The sequence below is a fragment of the Passer domesticus genome, unplaced genomic scaffold (genome assembly GCF_036417665.1).
Source record: "Passer domesticus isolate bPasDom1 unplaced genomic scaffold, bPasDom1.hap1 HAP1_SCAFFOLD_58, whole genome shotgun sequence".
Taxonomy (NCBI): Eukaryota; Metazoa; Chordata; class Aves; order Passeriformes; family Passeridae; genus Passer; species Passer domesticus.
This window is the reverse complement of record NW_026990164.1, coordinates 445,746-463,881: the sequence shown is the minus strand read 5'-3', so window position 1 is coordinate 463,881 and position 18,136 is coordinate 445,746. Positions and strand designations below refer to the sequence as shown.

At 56.8% G+C, this 18,136-nt stretch overlaps 2 protein-coding genes across 2 annotated transcripts; both read left to right on the top strand.

Moving 5' to 3' along the window:
• Positions 1 to 2,566: 2,566 nt before the first annotated feature.
• On the top strand, positions 2,567 to 5,281 carry LOC135292911 (zinc finger protein 239-like). Its single transcript, XM_064406968.1, has 2 exons — positions 2,567 to 4,138; positions 4,329 to 5,281. The coding sequence occupies exons 1-2, from the start codon at positions 4,033 to 4,035 to the stop codon at positions 5,279 to 5,281; spliced, it is 1,059 nt and encodes a 352-aa protein (XP_064263038.1). The 5' UTR covers positions 2,567 to 4,032.
• An 8,333-nt stretch (positions 5,282 to 13,614) lies between these two features.
• LOC135292910 (uncharacterized) lies at positions 13,615 to 16,964 on the top strand. The gene is made up of 8 exons (XM_064406967.1): positions 13,615 to 13,961; positions 14,319 to 14,383; positions 14,493 to 14,642; positions 14,826 to 14,974; positions 15,297 to 15,444; positions 15,689 to 15,817; positions 16,668 to 16,805; positions 16,929 to 16,964. The coding sequence occupies exons 1-8, from the start codon at positions 13,841 to 13,843 to the stop codon at positions 16,962 to 16,964; spliced, it is 936 nt and encodes a 311-aa protein (XP_064263037.1). The 5' UTR covers positions 13,615 to 13,840.
• Positions 16,965 to 18,136: the final 1,172 nt, after the last annotated feature.

Genomic DNA, 18,136 nt, shown 5'->3' with positions numbered 1-18,136 from the left:
TCTGCAGTGCTGGCCACCAGGCCGGGCTGCCAAGGGAGGCTTCTGGCCATGCCCTGCAAGCAGCTGCTGCTGCCAAGGTGCCTTTGGTGCCTCAGGCTCTGCCTGGCACAGCTCCCAGCACGGCACTCTGCCCTTGTGCCCGAGCCCTTCCCTGTGCTGGGACTGGCCTGGGGCTTTTCCTGCAGCAGGACCTGCCCTGTTGATGGCAGAGGAAAGGCAGTTCCTGCTGGAGCAGGAGGCTCTGCCTGCCATGGGCTCCAACAACTCCAGCAAGGCCCTGTTGACTTCAAAATTGCTTCCTAGAACAGAATATTCTAATAATTGTTGTAATTCCAGTACTGTGGTTAAGATCTTTCTGACTAATCATGATCACAATCCATTAGGGCTGTATTTATATAAATTTCTCTGGTACTCCATCATTAATCGTGACAATTGCATTAAGGCTGAATTCCACCTCTCCAATCTTTTATACATAAACCTTTGACAAAGTCTGGGCTGGGATTGGATGCAGCCTCTCCCAGTCTCCTCTCTTAGAAGGAATTTTACAAGTCTAGTGGTTCTGCAGGGCTTTGAGGATCCATGGTGGCTGTTGGAAGTAATTTCTCCACCTCATGTCTCAACAGGAGTTTCTGTAATAAAGAAATGAAGCTTTTGCCTGAAGCTCCCACTGTGCTCATGACAGGAACCGCTGTGAGTGTCTGGGACATCCCGGCTCTGTGGCAGCCTGGGGACTCCTGGGATGTCACCATGGAATGGCTGTGTCTGCCTCTGACCACAGGGCTCTTTACCATCCCCAGAAACCCCTGGGAGGTGTCCATGGAGCCCCTGTCTCTCCCTGTGACATTCTAGCTCTTAAACAGCCTGGAGACTCTTGGAATGTCCCCATGGAACCCCTCTGAGGACCTGTGACAAATCTGATCCTTAGCAGGCAACCATCCCCAGCCCCCTGTTGCTATGGTCAGTTTCCATGGCAACCATCCCCAGCCCCCTGTTGCTATGGTCAGTTTCCATGGCAACCATCCCTAGCCCCCTGTTGCTATGGTCAGTTTCCATGGCAACCATCCCCAGCCCCCTGTTGCTATGGTCAGTTTCCATGGCAACCATCCCCAGCCCCCTGTTGCTGTGCTCAGTCCCTCGGCAGCTCCATGCAGACCCCATGCCAGGGGTGGTTGCCATGGACACCAGCTCAGGCCTGCAGCCAGAGCCCGTTGCCATGGCAACCATTGGCCGTCCCATCCCCAGGGTCATGGGATCCCAGATCCACAGAATTGGCTGAGCTGGGAAGGACCCATCAGGATCCTGGAGTCCAACTGCTGGCCCTGCACAGGACACCCCAACAATGCCAGCCTGGGCCTGGCAGCGCTGTCCAAACGCTGCTGGACCTCAGAGAGCCCTGGAGCTGGGAGCCTTCCCTGGGGAGCCTGGGCAGTGCCCCAGCAGCCTCTGGGGAAAAACCTTTTCCTGAGATCCAGCCTGAGCCTGCCCCGACTCAGCTGCAGCCGTTCCCTCCAGTCCTGTCCCTGGGCACCAGAGGGAAGAGGTTCCCACAGCCCCAGCCAGGGACCCGCTCCCAAGGCTGTTGCCATGGCCACCAGGGCTGGGACCAGCTGGGATGCTCGGTTTCCATGGACCAGGGTTTAGGAATGGGATTCTCCCCCACTCCCAAGGATGTTGCCATGTCCACCAGGGTTGGGACCAGCTGGGATGCTTGGTCTGCACAGGCTGAGGTTTAGGAATGGGATTCATTCACCCCAATGTGAGGAACGCAAGGCTGCTAGAAGTCCCACAGGAAGCCCAGCTCAAGTAGCTAGATTCCTAAATTAGTCCTGAATTCACAGGCTTGGAGACTTTGCCACATGTGAAAATCATAAGTGTCTTCGTCCCTGTCACCTTTGTCACAGCTATACAGAGTTTTTCCTTCCTTTTAATAATCTTGGGCCAAATTTCCATCTTTTTTTTTTTTTTTTTTTGGAACTTGCCAGCAGCTGAGCTGGAGCTGTGCAGGAACCGATGAAACTTGGAATTGGCACAGAATTGCTTCCATTGTTGGTTTATTAATGCTTGGGATTTGTTTACATTTCCATCAAAGTGACTTGTGGCAAGAGCAAATGTTCCTCAAGGCATTTAACATGGTGTTAAGTTTGATTTCTGCCAAGTTTATTTTGTCCAGTGCCCAGGGGATGCTTGAGGGATGCTTGGGAGGGGCTTGGGGGGATTCTGTCCCTGTCCCTGTCACCTCAGGCCATTCCTGAGGTGGTGTCCATCATTCTCACCCCAGGGAATGCCTGGGGGTCTCCCTCCCTCTCACCCCCATGCCAGGGGGATGCTCGGGGCAGTCTCTGTCCCTCTCAGCCCAGGGGATCCTCGGGGGTCTCTGTCCCCTTGCCCTGCTGGTTGCTCGGTGGTCTCTCCATCCCTCTGGCCTCAGGGAATGCCTGTGCAGGGCTGGGGACCAGGGGCTCTGTGTCCCTCTCACTGCTGAGGGTGCTTGGGGCTGGGGGGCTCTCCGACCTTCCCATCCCTGTGGTGGCTGGGGGTCTCTGTCCCTCTCAGCCCTGGTGTGACCCCACCCAAACATCATCAGGGTCAGAGGGACAGAGACACCCCAAACCCCCAGAAGGGCTGGACCTGGGATCATGCTCCTACCCACATTTGTCTGTTTAGCCCAGAAATGAGTTCTGCACATTTAAGGCTGGTTCTGAGAGCGAAGGGAGGGAGGAAGAAGTGAGCAGTTTGTTTTACAAACTGCACTCACTCCTCCACATTCCAGCTCCTGGAGGGACAGATGGTGGGACAGGGCTCTCCTTGGCTTTTAGGGGTTTTTTAGCTCTCTGAGGCAGAGAAGTTCCCTGGACTGTGATTTTTCTTTTTCTTTGGAGCTGTTTTAACCTGCTCTGGACTGATCACCCAGAAGGGCACTGGCAGCTCACACCTGTGGCCCATTGGGCTGAGTCTGGGCTGTGGCTTTTCCAGTGATGGAGGAACTGATAAGAGACAGATAAGAGACTGATAAGAGAATGAGTGTGCTGAGCTACAGCCCAGGGAGGGACTTGCTGAGTTTGTCATCTCTTTTGGAGTGGCAAGAGGTTTTGTTGTTTAATATTGGTCATTTGCTCTGCTCGTGAATCCCTTGCCTGTTAAATAACCAGGTGTTTTCTACTTTTCTCCAAGGAAATCTTTTCCCAAACTGGTTGGTGGAGGGGCCGCTTGAATTTGCTTTCTAGTGGAATCCCCTTTTCGAGGTTTTCTCCCAAATTTGCCCTAAACCGGGACAGGGCAGTGGGGAGAGGAGAGAGCCCCAAGTAACTGGATTGGCTGGAGGCTGGAGATGGGGACCCTGGGACCCCAAAGTGTGACATTGTCCCCTGTGTGTGTGGCCTTCTCAGGGAGAGGGTTTTACACCTGAGCCAGTTTGGGTAGGGGGGGTGGTGTTCACCCCCCGAGCAGGGATTACCCCACTGTTTCAGGTTGCAGTGCAAGATGTAACCAAATGCATGTTTTCCATCACCACCTTTAGAAACTGTTATAAACAGGCGGGGCAGTGTTCTTTATCTCTTCCATGACTCAGCCCTGATAACATCCCCAGGGGCTATCTTAGGTTAATGGGCCATTGAGTGTCCCTGCAGGACTGGTAAAATGACATCATCCCATTGTGGGATGCTCCACCCAGGGGGAGGAGCCACACATTCCTACCTGGATATAAGCTGAGACTTGCAGCACCAGGAGCACATTGGCTACTGGATTCCCAGAGGACAAGAGCTCCATCACCACCACTGGACCTTCAGAGGAAGACCAGACCCTTCTACAGGATCACCGCTTCGACAGAATCACGTTCATCACTGCAACAGGACTGCAGCCACCATCTAATGGGACTGCTACCACCACCCTGACCAACAGGGTGCCAGGTTATATCCTGACTGTCAGTTTAAGGCAGTGTTTCTGTATCATTGCCTTAATCTTAATTTTCTTCTTAAATTGTAATTCTGTCTTAGACTGTACCCCTGGTTTACCCTCAAACCTGTACATAACTCAATGCACTCATCTCTTGTTTTCCTCCCAAAACAGAATTTCCCATCTCAAAACCTGCCAGATGGAGGAGAAGGCTGCGAGGAAGAGGAAGATGTCCCGGGACCATCAGGTAGGTGAGGAGGAAGTCACAGCCCCTTTCCCTCTCTCTCCTGCTCCATCTCCCTGCAGAGCACAGCCCAAGGCTGCAGGACAACCCTGCTTCCAAGGCCGTCCTGCCAGGGATGCACGGGGAGAATCTCCTTCCCCTTCCCTCTGGCATGGTGGGAAATCCCATCCTCTCCTTGCCCTGCCTTCCTCAGACAAGGAGATGAGGATGGAGACCCGCGAGGACAAATCTCCACAGCAGAACCTTGTGGAAGAGGCCGTTTTGAGTGGCTCCATGGCACAGGAATCCAATGGGGAAGAAAATTCCCTGAGATCCTGCAGGAGGAGGTGCTCCAAACCCAGCCCAGGGTGCTCTGAGGAGGAAAGACCCAGCCTGTTGCAGGAAGGTGGACAGAGCTTCAGCCAGAGCTCAGAGCTGATGGTCCATGAGCAGCTTCATGATGGGGAGAAGCCCTACAAGTGCTTGGAGTGTGGGAAGAGCTTCAGGCAGAGCTGCCACCTGATCTGCCACCAGAGGATCCACACCGGGGAATGGCCCTACGAGTGTGGGGAGTGTGGGAAGGGCTTCAGCTACAGATCCACCCTTGTGACCCACCAACGCATCCACACCGGGGACAGGCCCTATGAATGCCTTGAGTGTCAGCAGAGATTTCAGACCCGCTCCACTCTCCTCAGGCACCAGAGGATTCACAGCGAGGAGAGGCCCTTCCTCTGCCCCGACTGCGGGAAGGGCTTCAAGCGCAATTCCCAACTCGTCACCCACCAGCGCATCCACACTGGGGAGAGGCCCTACGAGTGCCACACCTGTCAGAAGAGGTTTCACAGCAGCTGCAATCTCCTCCTGCATGAGCGGATTCACAGCGAGGAGAGGCCCTTCCGCTGCCCCGACTGCGGGCAGGGCTTCAAGCACAACTCCACTCTCGTCACCCACCGGCGCATCCACACTGGGGAGAGGCCCTACCAGTGTCCCCAGTGTGGGAAGAGCTTCATCAGCAGCTCTAACTTGACCCAACACCAATGGAGTCACCGGCAAGGGAAGCCCTGCAAATGCCCCTGCTGCAGGAAGAGCTTCATGAACTGCTCCAGCTTCATCCCCCACTGGATGACCCATGCTGGTCAGAGCCCTGGTGATCCATGTTTCCTGTGATCCATGCTGGGAGAACACCTGTCCCTTTTCCTGCCCCTGCCAATGACATGATGTGGAATCGAATAACATGAGGTTGTGGCCATGGCCGTGACATTCCATTCACTCCCACCTCTGGTCATTGCCAGGGGCAGGAAAGGGAGTCTCTCTCTCCCCTCGAGGAGAAGGGTGTCCTTCCCAGGCAGGAGGAAATTGTGGCCGGGAAGAGACAGTCAGCTGAGTTGTAGTTTTCCATTTTTCTTATCCCTTTTGTTATCAATATTGTTGCTGTTCCTGTTTGTTCCTGATCTTGTTGCTGTTCCCAATAAATTCTTCCTATCCTAGCCCAGGATCTTTGCCTTTTGTGCTTTCCATGGGAGGCAGGAGGGCAGCAATCGGCAGCGCGGTTTTAGGGGGAGCAGGAAATTGGGGAATCCCATTCCTGAACCCCGCCCTGTGGAAACCAAGCATCCCAGCTGGTCCCAGCCCTGGTGGCCATGCTAAGGATCAGATTAGTCACAGGCCCACAGAGGGGTTCCATGGGGACTTTCCAAGAGTCTCCAGGCTGTTCAAGAGCTGGAATGTCACAGGCAGAGATGGGGGCTCCATGGACACCTCCCAGGGCTTTCTGGGGATGGTAAAGATCTTCTGTGGTCAGAGACAGTCACAGCCATTCCACGGTGACCTCCCAGGGCACCTTGGGCTGCAAAGGCACCCATCTGTCACAGGCACTCACGGGGGCTCCACGGTGACATCCCAGTGGTCCTCAGGCTGCCAACGAGCCGGGATGTCCCAGACACTCACAGGGGTTCCTGTCATGGGCAAAGTGGGAGCTTCAGGCAAAAGCTTTATTTCTTTATTGGGGAAACTCCTGCTGAGTCATGAGGTGGAGAAATGACACCCAACACCCACCATGGATCCTCAAACCCCTGCAGGGCCTCTACTTCTAAAATTCCTTCTGAAAAAGGAAACTGGGAGCGGCTGGATGGAATCCCAGCCTCAGAATTTTTCAAAGGTGTAAAAGATTGGACAGGTAGAATTGAACCTTAATTCAATTTGTCCCACAGGATTAACAATGGAATACCAGATATATTTATATAAATATGGATCTGAATGATTCTGATCATGATTAGATAACACGGCTTATTTACACCACAGAGTAAATTTAAAAAAAACCAAACTAGTTATTTACTCCACAATATGGGAACTATAACAGTTATTCAAATATTCTGCTTCAGGAAGCAATTTTGAAGTCAACAATGCCTTGCTGGAGTTGTTGGAGCCCATGGCAGGCAGAGCCTCCTGCTCCAGCAGGAACTGTTGTTCCAGCTGGAGCAGCAGGGCAGGTCCCACTGCAGGAAAAGCCCCAGGCCAGCCCCAGCACAGGGGAGGGCTTGGGCACAAGGGCAGAGTGCCGTGCTGGGAGCTGTGCCAGGCAGAGCCTGAGGCACCAAAGGCACCTTGGCAGCAGCAGCTGCTTGCAGGGCATGGCCAGAAGCCTCCCTTGGCAGCCCGGCCTGGTGGCCAGCACTGCAGAGCTGCTGCCTCAGGGCTCATTTCTGCCTGGGCTCTGAAAAGCCACTTCTGCTCCAGGAGCCTGCCTGGGAAGCCATTGGCCCCAGCACCTTGGGCACAAGATATTAATGACAAAACTCTTCATGCCAGCAGAGACAAGGCAGGGACATAGGAAAGAGGAAAGGAGAGAGCCAGGCCCAGGGGACAGGGTTGCCATGGTGATGGCTGTGAGGTCCCTGCCCCTGCAGCAGCCTGGCTGCCCTCAGCAGACATTCTGGCCAGAAGCGTAGTGAGGGCACCCAGCACAGCAGAGAACCCACACAACAGGAATTCTGTCCTTGGGGATGAGAGGGTCAGGTTGCACAAAGGTCCTGCTCTTGGATAATTCCTGGGATGAGGAATCCACTTCTCTGGAAAAACAATTGCAGTTTTGTGCCACTCTCATAATTGTGAAATATTTCCTCCTTCTAACAAATGTAAATCCACCCTCATTCATTTCAGAGATATTGAGCCTTGTTCTGTCACTGCAAGACTTGGGAGAAAATAATTTCTACCACTATTCTTCCATTTTCACAGACTTTGGAGAGAACCCAAAAATCTCCCAAGATGGGGTTTGAAGGCCTCATCACATAACCAGCGGGAAGAGGCTGCAGGCTCTGGGCTCAGGGGTGTGGAGATTGAGGACAGAACAGGAGTAGACTGGGAGGGAGTAAAGGGTGGCTTCACAGAGCCTGGAGCTTCTCTTCATAGTGGGAATGAGCCTGAAGAAGAAATAATTGTGCTAAGGGCAGCTGGGGAGGCCCAGACTGGATAGCAGGAGAAAGGAGTTTCCCTCCCAGGGCAAGGCTGTGGTGCAACACATCCCCCAGAAGGCGCCTGGAGCAGTCCAAGGCTTTGTGTGGGCAGGCAGAGGCAGGCAGAAGGCAGAGCTGTCAGCAAAGGAAGGGGCCAGCCAGGTGGGGCAGCCAGGGGATGACGACAGCCTGCAGGGACAGAAGCGCAGCTTTGCTCAGCATCAGAGACATCTTTCCCTTGCTTGTCCCCACCTGTCATCACTGCCTCCAGTGTTCTTCTCTGGCTGCAACCTGGAGACACTTTCTCAGTCCTGTCCCTCAGAAGGATTGGTTTCAAGTATGAGAAACTTCTGTGTTTCACTCTCTTTTTGAGTCCCTGAGAAGTTCTCTGAGCACACTCTGAGGGACTGAGTCTGATGCAAAGAGCACCAAAGCCCCAGAGGGTCATTAAAGTCCTTGTGCTGTGTCTGTGCTGCTGAGCTGGGCCGGGCTCCTGGCCCAGAGGCAGCTCCTGGCAAGGGCAGCGCTGCAGAGAGACAGCTCTGGCCAGGAGCAGCTCCTGTGCACAGCCCAGCAGGGCTGGGGCACTGCCAGGGCAGCTCAGGGACACCAGCAGGGCTCAGCCAGAGCTGACAGGGGCTCAGCACTGGCAGGGGCTGGGGGATGTCCCAGAGGGGGCTGTGTCACAGCGGCACCTCCGTGGCTGTGTCCTAGAGGCAAAGAGCAGCTGTGATGTCAGCAAGGGGCTGTGTGACAGCACAGAGTGGGCTGTGTGAGGTCACAGGTTGGGCTGTGACATCACAGAGTTTGTTGTGAGAGGTCACTGAGTAACTACAGCATAATAGAGGGGATTCTGTGACATCACACAGCAGGCTGTTACTTCATGACATGGCTGTGTGACATCATAGATCAAGCTGTGAGGTCAAAGTTTGTGCTGTGACATTAGACAGTGGCAGTATCACATCATAGAGAGGTTTTTGTGACATCACTGAGGGGGTTGTGACATCACAGAGCTGGCTGTGATGTCATAGAATAGGGTGTGAGGCCATGGAGCAAACTCTGCCAACATGGAAAGTGGTTTTGTGACATCAGAGAGTGGGTTGTGACATCGCCGTGTGACTGTGTAACATCACAGAGCAGGCTGTGACATCACAGAGTAGGTGTGTTTCATCTCAGAGTTGCCTTCGACATCGAGGAGTAGGCTCTGTGACATAAATGGCTGGACATCATAGAACGGATTATGCCATCACAGGGTATCTCTCTGACATCACAGAGGGGCTGTGACATCACAGATCAGTTTGTGACATCATTGAATGGCTGTATGACATCCCAGGATAGGTTGTGTGATATCACAGAAGAATCTGTGACACCATCCTGTGGGCTGTGACATCACAGTGGGCTCTGTGACATCACAGGGAGCTGTGAGACATCACAGGGGGCTGTGTGACATCACACATCAGCTGTGTGACATCACAGATCAGCTGTGTGACATCACAGGAGCTGTGTGAGGTCACTGGGGAGGTCACTCTGCCCCAGCCCCCCCATCACAGTTCCCCCAGAGCAGTCCAACGCTGCTCGTGCACAGTGGGGTCCCCTGTCCCCCGGGTCCCCCCGCCCCCCATGCTGCAGCCTCCCCCAGAGGATGTTCCACAAGATCGACCCCAGAGCCTGACACGGGGACAGGGGGTCGGGGCCCTGGTGGGGGGACAGGGGGACAGGGACCCCCCGGCAGTGTCCTCGTGTCCCCCAGGGCCAGAGCCTGGGCCAGGGCTCTTTCACCCTCTTATGCACGAGCGCTTGAGAGCGCGCAAAAAATCCCCAGCAAGGGATCAGCAAAAGACAGATTTAATATTAAGGGATAGCAGCCCAAAGTTCCTTGGCAAGAGTCACTCTGTTCCTGAATGGGCAATTCAGGCACACAAAGGAAACAAAGAAACAACAAAGCCAAAACAAATCCAGCCAATCAAACCAGAAATGAAACAAGAACTCTCCCTGTGTGTGTGAGTGTGCCAAAAGGGCAGTGAAGGCAAGGATAAAAGGAATATGGCCTAAAAGCTTAACACAGCTCAAACCTAACAGGACTAAACCTTGACTTCTACCTTGAACTTCACAATTTAGCAAAAGAACAAAGATAATAGTATTTCACGTATCTTGCAACCTATGCCATACCAATATAATAGAGAAATAACAGTATTTAACTCAGCTTATAACTTATATTAAACATAACAACATAGCAAAGGAGCAACTCTTAGCAGCATTTAACTTCACTTAGACCTTGTGCCTTAACCTCATTTACAGGTCTGACTGACTCAACTATCCAAGGCACTCCAACCCCTCCGAGAGCAGCATTTCTGCCACATCTCCCCAGCACAGGCACTCCTGTGTGCACACAGACACAAAGAGTCAGTGCAAGGCACCTGTGACAAATTCCCCTGAGGGCAGGAAATACTCCCTGTGGATGCTTTGGCATCTCCCCAGCGGGTGAAGGGTTGAGCCTGCAGGAGTGGGGGGATCGGCCCAGGCTCTGTCCTTGTTCAGGATCCCCGAGTGCAGCAAATGGGAGAGTTCCCGGCTGGGAGAGGCCCCACTCAGAGGGAGTCGCTGGCCCAGGAGAGCTCCAAGGGGCTCCTTTTGCAGCGCTGTTTGTAGGGCCCCAAGAGAGGGGCTTCAGTCACAGCAATGGTTCCTCCTGGCCGTACTTGGCATCAACAGCTTTCTTTGGCAGTGTGAGAACAGGCATGTTGTGCCCCTGAGGGAACAAAACCAGCTCCCAGGGCTGCTCCTACAGCAACCAGGAGCTGGTTGGGCAGCAGCAGTGCCTCGGGCAGACAGTGTTTGTGCTGAGCTGCAGAGGAGCTGAGCCCAGGGGCTGTTGACCAAGGCCAAGGCCCAAGGAGCATTTCTCAGCTGGCAGGGCGGTCTGAGAGCGGCAGCAGCGCCCGGGCCAGGCGGGGCTCCACGGCGCCGGGCCCGGATGGCGCTGCCGGGGCAGCGGGCGGGGCTGGGGCCGAGCTGCGGCGGGCCGGGGAGGGAGCCCGGCCTCGGGGCTCACCCATGAACCTGATGGCCGCCTCTCGCAGGGACTCCTGTGGGCTATCCAGGAACCGCAGGGCCCATTGCATGCGCTCGCTCGCTTGTCTCCTGTCCTCTAGCAGCTGCAGAGAGAGGCAGCAGGGAAGGCTCAGCGCGGGCTCAGCCCCTGTGGCGGGCGCTCCCTGCGCCCAGCCCCGGCCTCCCCTGCCCGCACAGCCCTGAGGCGCGGCCAGCAGCCGCTGGCGCCGGGCTCCGCAGGGGGCAGAGGGCCGGCTGCTGCCCGGGGAGCCGCGGGGCCGCCCCGCAGCCCCGCCGCGCCGGGGCTCCATGGGCACCCGGCTCGGGCCCACAGCAGCCTGGAGAAGAGCCCGCGCGGCCTCTGGCAAGGGAGCGGCGTGTGGGGTGGATGCTGGCACCCCTGCGTACAGCACTTTACATGGACTGACTCCAGACTTCAGACCTTACAGAACATGGTTTCACAGTGACATTCACACAATAACAGATCTCTAGAGCTTTGGGCAATCACACAGCAGGTTCTTGTTTCCATGTGGCAGGATGGTAGAAGTGCTGCCACCTCCTTCGAAGCATCTCCTTCAGAAACCACTTGGAGCAAGGCCACAAGAACAGCCATTCACAGTCCATGCACACATGCACGCCTCACATAGCTCAGCAGAGGAAAGACAGGAGGGGTCTTTGATGTATTCCAGTGAAGGTTTATTGCATCCACCATGCCAAAAGGATCAGGGACAAAGACCTGGCCATGGGGTCTGCACAAGGTTAAGTAGGGGCCAGTGGGACACGGGGGCAGCACCAAGGGCAGGGCAAAGGGCACTGGCCTACAGGGAAGACGGGGCTGGCCACCAGGGGTACCACAATCAGTGAGGAAACAGGGAAAGGAAAACCAGGAGTCTTTGGGACACGTAGGGAAAAGAACTGGGGTGGATCTTTGTGTTGCAAGGCTCCATGGGGAAGTTTTCTCTTTCAGCCTAGGTGGAGACTCTGGTATATTCTTGCAAGGCAAGGCCCTTGGGATTGTCCTGAAGGGTTCAAAGGATTCCAAAGGTTTTATATAGGAAGGAATTAACAAAAAGCACAGTTTTCACATCCAAGGCAGAGAAATGATTAAGGGAAAATTAATTTCCAGCAAGGAACCTTATCTCAAGAATGTATGATGCAAGCTAACTGCCATGTGAATGAGTGAAAGCCTGGCTCCTTTTCAGCAGGAAATATTTCCCCATGTAAACAAATAGCACTGCTACTGTTAGTGCTGGATCCCCCAGGATGGTGTCATGCACAGCACACAGTACAGCTGGGTCATGAGATGCAGGGAGAAAAGAGCAGCAACCTCTCTGAATGTATCATAAGGATATAAAGCTAGCAGGGAGCATCCAAAGTGGGGAATGAAGATGATGAGGGGACAGGAGGGGAAGCTGTATGAGGAACAGCTGAGGTCAACTGGCTTGTTCAGCTTGGAGAGAAGGAGGAGGAGAGAGAGAGAGAGGAGGTCTCAGCATTGTGGAGGATTTTGTGAACAGCTGGCTAGCTGACAAAGGTCACACTGACATAATACCGTTAGTTAATGAAGAAGGAGATACGTACAGGAGCCAGCAGTCAGTGTCTAAATCAGGCTCAGGGCCCAGTATTCGGTGTCTGCACCTTCAGCGAGGGCAGGGGGCCAGCAGGGGCTGTTGTCTGGGTGCTGCCAATAAAGGGCAGGGGGCAGTCGCAGGGCTGGCGGCCAGCCCGGGCCCTGGCGGCTGCCCAGGCCACGGTGCCGTGACCGCGGCGCCCCTGTCACAGAGCTCTGAGCCCACAGAGCTGCTGCCACCATGGCGAGGGCGCCCGCGTCTCCTCCAGCAGGGCTGCACAGTCGCTGCTGCCCCGGCAGCTTTTGGCCCCACAGAAACAGCACCAGAGTCTGCTCAGGAATGTGCTCAAGAACAGCAAGTCTACTTTCAGCACTTCCATTGGCTGCTCCTTTAGGGTGATCGCACCACACTCAGAGACACAGAACACCTTCTCCTTCTCCTTTGAGAATTATGTCTGTCCTCTGCACTTTCGCAGTGCTCCAGATATTAGCTGCTGGCCTCAGCTAGACATATAAACAATGCTGCATTAAACTTTAAACTCCCCTGGTTTTTTATGCAAGGATGCATGAAAAACACACAGAAAAGTCCAAGAAGACATGCAAGTGGCTCTGTAGAGTCTCTCTGTCCTGTGAAATTCAGTAGCTGTTGGTGCTTTTGTACTGCAGCTAATCCCAGCTATGGTAAAAATCATTCCAGGAAAGAGCAACATCATCTGACAGAGACCAAGTGTTGCAGCAGTGCTCCAGGTGCTGCTGCCAACAGCCCCTGCAGGGAGGAGCACAGCCCCCAGTGCACGTGGGCTTTGGCTCCCTGTGGCACAGAAGCCCCCCTGTGGCACAGGTCTCTGGGTCAGGAGAGGGGCAGCAGCGCTGCCAGGGCTCGGGGGGTGGCAGCTCTGCTTGGGCGGGGACTCTGCCACACCTGCTGATGGCAGCGCTGCCCGGGCCCCAGGGCTCAGAGCAGCATTGGTGCCCTGGCCCACACATTCCCTCTGCCTATCACAGCCGCGGGTTTAGGATGGCCAGCAGCCGGGACGTGTCCCAAGGAGGCCGTGACAGCTTCCGTGGAAGGCCCCGCGCCCTTGCCAGCGCGGCTGCCTCGGCAGCCCTGGGGGCTCCTTCTGCTGCCCTGAGCCCGCAGAGCAGGGCAGCCTTTGCTGATGGGCTGAGCCCTTCCTAAAGATCCTGTCGGGCTGCCTTAGACACTTGGGGCCAGGGATTCCTTCCAACCGGGGCCACTTTGGGTGGGCTGGGGGCGGCCCCAGGGCAGATGGCAGTGTGTGCAAGGGCCCTTTGTGACACGCTGCAGCACGGTCACCGTGGCATGGAATGGTACTGGGTATCCAAGGGCCTTTGTGACACGTGCAGACATAGGAGCTGGAAGTGATAAGAACACTCCAGAGTTCTCTGAGCACGCGATGGGACAGAGCGGTGCTGTGAGGAGCCCCCACACAGTGCACTCGTTCTTGTCTGACCCAGAGGTTTTCTGAGGCGTTGTTCCTGCAGCTGACCTCAAGGCCAGAGCACAGGACCTGGTGACCTGTGGCCTTCCGAGGCTTCTGTTCTGCAGGTGCCCTCGAGGGCAGAGCTTGGGACTTGGTGCCCTGGACCTTTTCCAAGGCCTCTGTCTTGCAACTAGCTCCAGTCACTGACATGGAGCAGAGACCCCCGAGAGTACCCAAGATGGCCTGGGTGGAGGAGGAGGAAGAAGGCTCTGGAGCTGCCACAGCAGAGCAGACAGAAGAGGTGGTGCCATTCCATCCACCACAGGAGGGTGAGTGGCAGAGTTGGGCCACAGTGCTGGAGCCTGCGGCCAGCCTGGCCCCATCCCATGGCATCCCATCCCAACCTATCCCATGGCTTCCCATCCCATGGCATCCCATCCCATCCCATCCCATCCCATCCCATCCCATCCCATCCCATCCCATCCCATCCCATCCCAGGCATCCATCCCTGGGGGCCATGCCCATTGACAGGACAGAAGAGGGCCCAGGCAGACACCCCGCAGTGGCCGTGCTCCATCCCCCTGGGGCATCCCGGGGCTGTCCCTGCCTGGGGAGCGCAGGGCTGGGCTGTGTTCTCCGGCCTCTCCCGCAGCCCCTCAGCTCTGGCTGTACTCACTCTTTGTCAGATGCAGCCGTGGAGCGCACACAAGAGCAGCAATCCAGCCGTGGCCGCTTCCGCAGAACAGCGCAGGTACCTGCAGCCATGCCCACCTGGGCTGGGCCTGCTGTCCCTGCTCGGCCGAGCACCGTGTGTGGAGCACTCCATGGAACATCCCTGGCTTCTTGCCTTTCTCCTACAGCTCGTTTGCAAATTCATCAAGAGGATTCGGCAGGAAGAGACCATCACCAGGGGAGCTGCGTACAGACCATACTCGCCCATCTTCCAAAGCAAGACCAGTGCTGCCCTGCTGTATATGCTTGTAGAGGAAGATTGTTACCATCCAAAGCAAGTAAGCAGCCTGTGGCCAGGGTTTGATCCCCCAAGGAATTGCTTGGTCTCCGAAGCCACGCCTGCTGGTCCTTGTGAGCCTCTGAAGCCATCGCAGTGTGATGGGAAGGGAAGAACATCTCTGGGGAAGCTGGGGACATTGCTCCCTCTGGCAGCTTTCCAAGTCTCCCTGTGCCTTCTCCAGGTGCCCGCCATGGTGAGGTACATCCACCAGTGGCTCCTGGCCAATGATTCCGCTGAGCACAGGCTGGACAAGACCCTGCTGAATCTCACTGAAGCACTGACAAATGACGCAGTCATGACGCTCCTGCGTGTGGCCCCGTCCTGTGACAGGTAAGGGCCCAGCTGCCCAGAGGGCTCAGGGCTCCCCAGCCCATCACCCTGCACAGCCTGGCCCAGGTGTCTGAGCAGCAGAGACTTCCAGGGCCCTCTGGCTGCTCCCTTTCCCAGCCCTGGCATGTCAGCCCCCGAGCCTGCTGCCGTGCTCCCTCCCTGCCCCTCAGGGCTCTGTCCACACAGGGCTGGGCTGCCTGAGTGCTGCTGGCGAGGGATGGTGGGCAGAGGCAAAGCCGGCAGTCAGCCTGGGCCCTTAGAGATGCCCAGGCCACAGTACTGTGTCTGAGACCCGCCCTGAGACAGAGCTCTAACCCTGCAGAGCTGCCATGGCCATGTGGAAGACCATCATGGGCTCAAGCAGGACTGCAAAGCCAGTGCAGCTGACACTCCTGGATGTGCTGGGGAACTGGCCAGTGTGTAGCACGTGCACCTCCGATGGGGACAAAACGGGTGTCTTTGCCCTGGCTGTGAGTTTCTGCAAGTGGCCTTTGCTGGCCCCAAGGCTGCCTCTCCAGCAGCTCTCCATCCTCCTTCCCCCACTGCATCTCCCTGCCTCAGGCACTGGCCTGAAACCTGGCCCAGGGGCAGCTTCAGGGCCACCAGGCCCCCTGCTCCCCCTGCATCTCTCCGGGCCTCTCCCTGCCACGCTCGGGCCCTGCCACACGGACACCTCGGCACTGAGCGCTCTCTCTGGGCCTTTGTCCTTTGCAGGCAACTCTGGTGATGTGGAAGGTCCTCCAGGTGCCCTGTATCCCACGTATAATGAAGGTGTATTTCCCACACCTGTTTGTGCACCTGCTCTTCCAAGTGTTCTTCAGCACTCTGGATATGCCAGAAGAGGTGGATACCTTCTGGAAGGGATGCCAGGAAGAACACGGCCTTGCCACCAGCCCCAACAGGTGCTCCCATCCTAGAGCTCCTGTCCCTGCCACGTGGCCTGGGAAGGAGCCAGTGCTCCCAGTGTGACCTGGGCTTTGCTCTGCACACAGGTTTGCAGTGCGGACCCTCAAGTCCCTGCTCTGCCTTCTCCGCTGTGAGGATGTGGTGGTGGCAATGGAACGCAAGGGTGCCTGGGACACACTGCTCTGTGCTGACACCCACCACTATGCTGTGGGTCTGCTGGCCAGGTGAGACCCCCTTCTCCCCATTGCTCCAGCCACTTGTGCTCTGTGCCCAGGGTGCCCCACACAGTCCCTGTGGCTGTGGGCCAGAGGCCCTTGTCACTGAGGGATGGCCAAGCAGACTGGTAAAGCCTGGGAGAGGAGGGTGCCCCCAAGGAGCTTCCTCCCAAATGGCCCAGGTCCCCTTGCAGGCTGCTGGAGAAAGACCAGACCTGTGTGAGTGAGTCCTGGGAGAGGTTTACTCTCCTGACTCACAGTCATGTAGACTTTTTCTCCTGCCAGGGAGATGTCCTGTGTCTCCATACCCTCCTGTTCCCGGATCTTTCGCTACCTGCTCCGGCTGCTGAGCACACAGGAGCCACGCTGGGATCTGCCTGCCCTGGCGATCCTTGTGGAGGTGAGCCTGAAGGCCAGCGCTGCCTGGCTGAGCTGCCTCCCAGCTCTCTGCCCTCTCGTAGCCGCAGCTGCCTGGGACGGTGCCCGTGCCCTGTGCTGCTGCCTGGGCCCAGCCCTGTGCGGTTCCGGGCTGCTGCTGGCCGGGTGCCCTGTCACTGCCCTGTGCCTTTCAGGTCCTCGAGTGCCTGGACTTAAGGGAATGCAGCGACAGTGTTCTGGAGATCATGACAAAGAACCTGCGGAGCGAGGACGGGGAGAGGCGTCACTTGGCACTCCGAGGCCTCGTGGTGCTGGGCAAGAATCCCTTGATGGTGAGAAGGGGGCAGTGGCTGAAGCCCTGCCGGCAGTGTGGGGCTGGAAAAGGCTGTCACTTGGGCTTGGCTGGGCTTTGGGCCCAGGGCAGCTGCTCCCAGCTCTCCTGCCTCCCGCTTCAGCTGCCCGAGTGCTTCGGGACGGGCTTTGGCCTATAGGCCCTGCTGCAGCCGGGTGGCCTTTCACAAACTTGTGTTCCACACAGGCCGAAAAAATGTGGAGCCTGACTGAAAGTCTTGTGGAGCTCCTGGAGGAAAATGATAGTGACGTGATCAGGATGGCCATTCTCCTACTCAGATATTTATTCCTGGATAATGGTACCCCAATACCCAGCTCCCTCGCCCTGCAGCTGGCTGAGGCGCTCCTGCCACTCTTTGACCGCGTAAGGCTCTGTGCCCACAGCCACGGCCACTGGCTGCTGCCCGGGCACTTGGTGCCCTGTGGAGATGCAGGCCTGTGCCCTGCTGGACCCGAAGCAGCTGATGCTGAGCTCTTTTGTTCTTGCTTTCATACAGGATGATAGCCAGGTGCAGCTGAGCTCCATGATGGTCTTTCAAGAGATGCTGGAGTTATTAACGGAAAATGGAAAACATGCCCTGAAGTCACCCGTGCACCACAGCCTGCTGCCACTCTACTTCCACTGCCATGATGAGAATCAGATTGTTGCTGAGGTGAGGACTTATGGCCGGCTGCTGTCTCCCTGGCAGGGGGCTGGGCTGCCTCCTGTCCTGGCGCCTTGCAGGCTGCAGCCTCCCCCAGGCTGTGGCATTGGGATGCTCCTGTGCCCTGGGCTGTGGGGCCATCTCCACGTTTCTGCTGCTTTCCAGTGTTCTCGGGAAACGCTGCTTTGGGCAGCCAAGTTCCTGAAGAGGAGGGATATAAAAAAGCTGGTGAAGGAGGAAAAACTGTGGAAGTTCAGCAAGTGCCTGGTAAGGACGACCGAGAATCCCCAACCTCAGCCTGGAGAAGGCCCCTGAGCGCGGTGCTCAGTGTGTGGGGCTGGCAGCTGTGCCCCTGCCCGCCGCTGCTCCCAGAGGCCGCGCGGGCTCTTCTCCAGGCTGCTGTGGGCCCGAGCCGGGTGCCCATGGAGCCCCGGCGCGGCGGGGCTGCGGGGCGGCCCCGCGGCTCCCCGGGCAGCAGCCGGCCCTCTGCCCCCTGCGGAGCCCGGCGCCGGCGGCTGCTGGCCGCGCCTCAGGGCTGTGCGGGCAGGGGAGGCCGGGGCTGGGTGCAGGGAGCGCCCGCCACAGGGGCTGAGCCCGCGCCGAGCCTTCCCTGCTGCCGCTCTCTGCAGCTGGCAGAGGACACGAGCCGAGCGGCCGAGCAGCTGCGC

What these genes read in the sequence shown, in the direction of transcription:
- LOC135292911 (XM_064406968.1), top strand. Translation starts at nt 4,033, where the DNA reads ATGCACTCATCTCTTGTTTTCCTCCCAAAACAGAATTTCCCATCTCAA. An exon ending in AGATGTCCCGGGACCATCAG is followed by an intron (nt 4,139 to 4,328) that starts GTAGGTGAGGAG and finishes TGCCTTCCTCAG; the next exon opens with ACAAGGAGATGAGGATGGAG.
- LOC135292910 (XM_064406967.1), top strand. Translation starts at nt 13,841, where the DNA reads ATGGAGCAGAGACCCCCGAGAGTACCCAAGATGGCCTGGGTGGAGGAG. An exon ending in CGGGTGTCTTTGCCCTGGCT is followed by an intron (nt 15,445 to 15,688) that starts GTGAGTTTCTGC and finishes TGTCCTTTGCAG; the next exon opens with GCAACTCTGGTGATGTGGAA. An exon ending in CTCTGGATATGCCAGAAGAG is followed by an intron (nt 15,818 to 16,667) that starts GTGGATACCTTC and finishes TGTGCCTTTCAG; the next exon opens with GTCCTCGAGTGCCTGGACTT.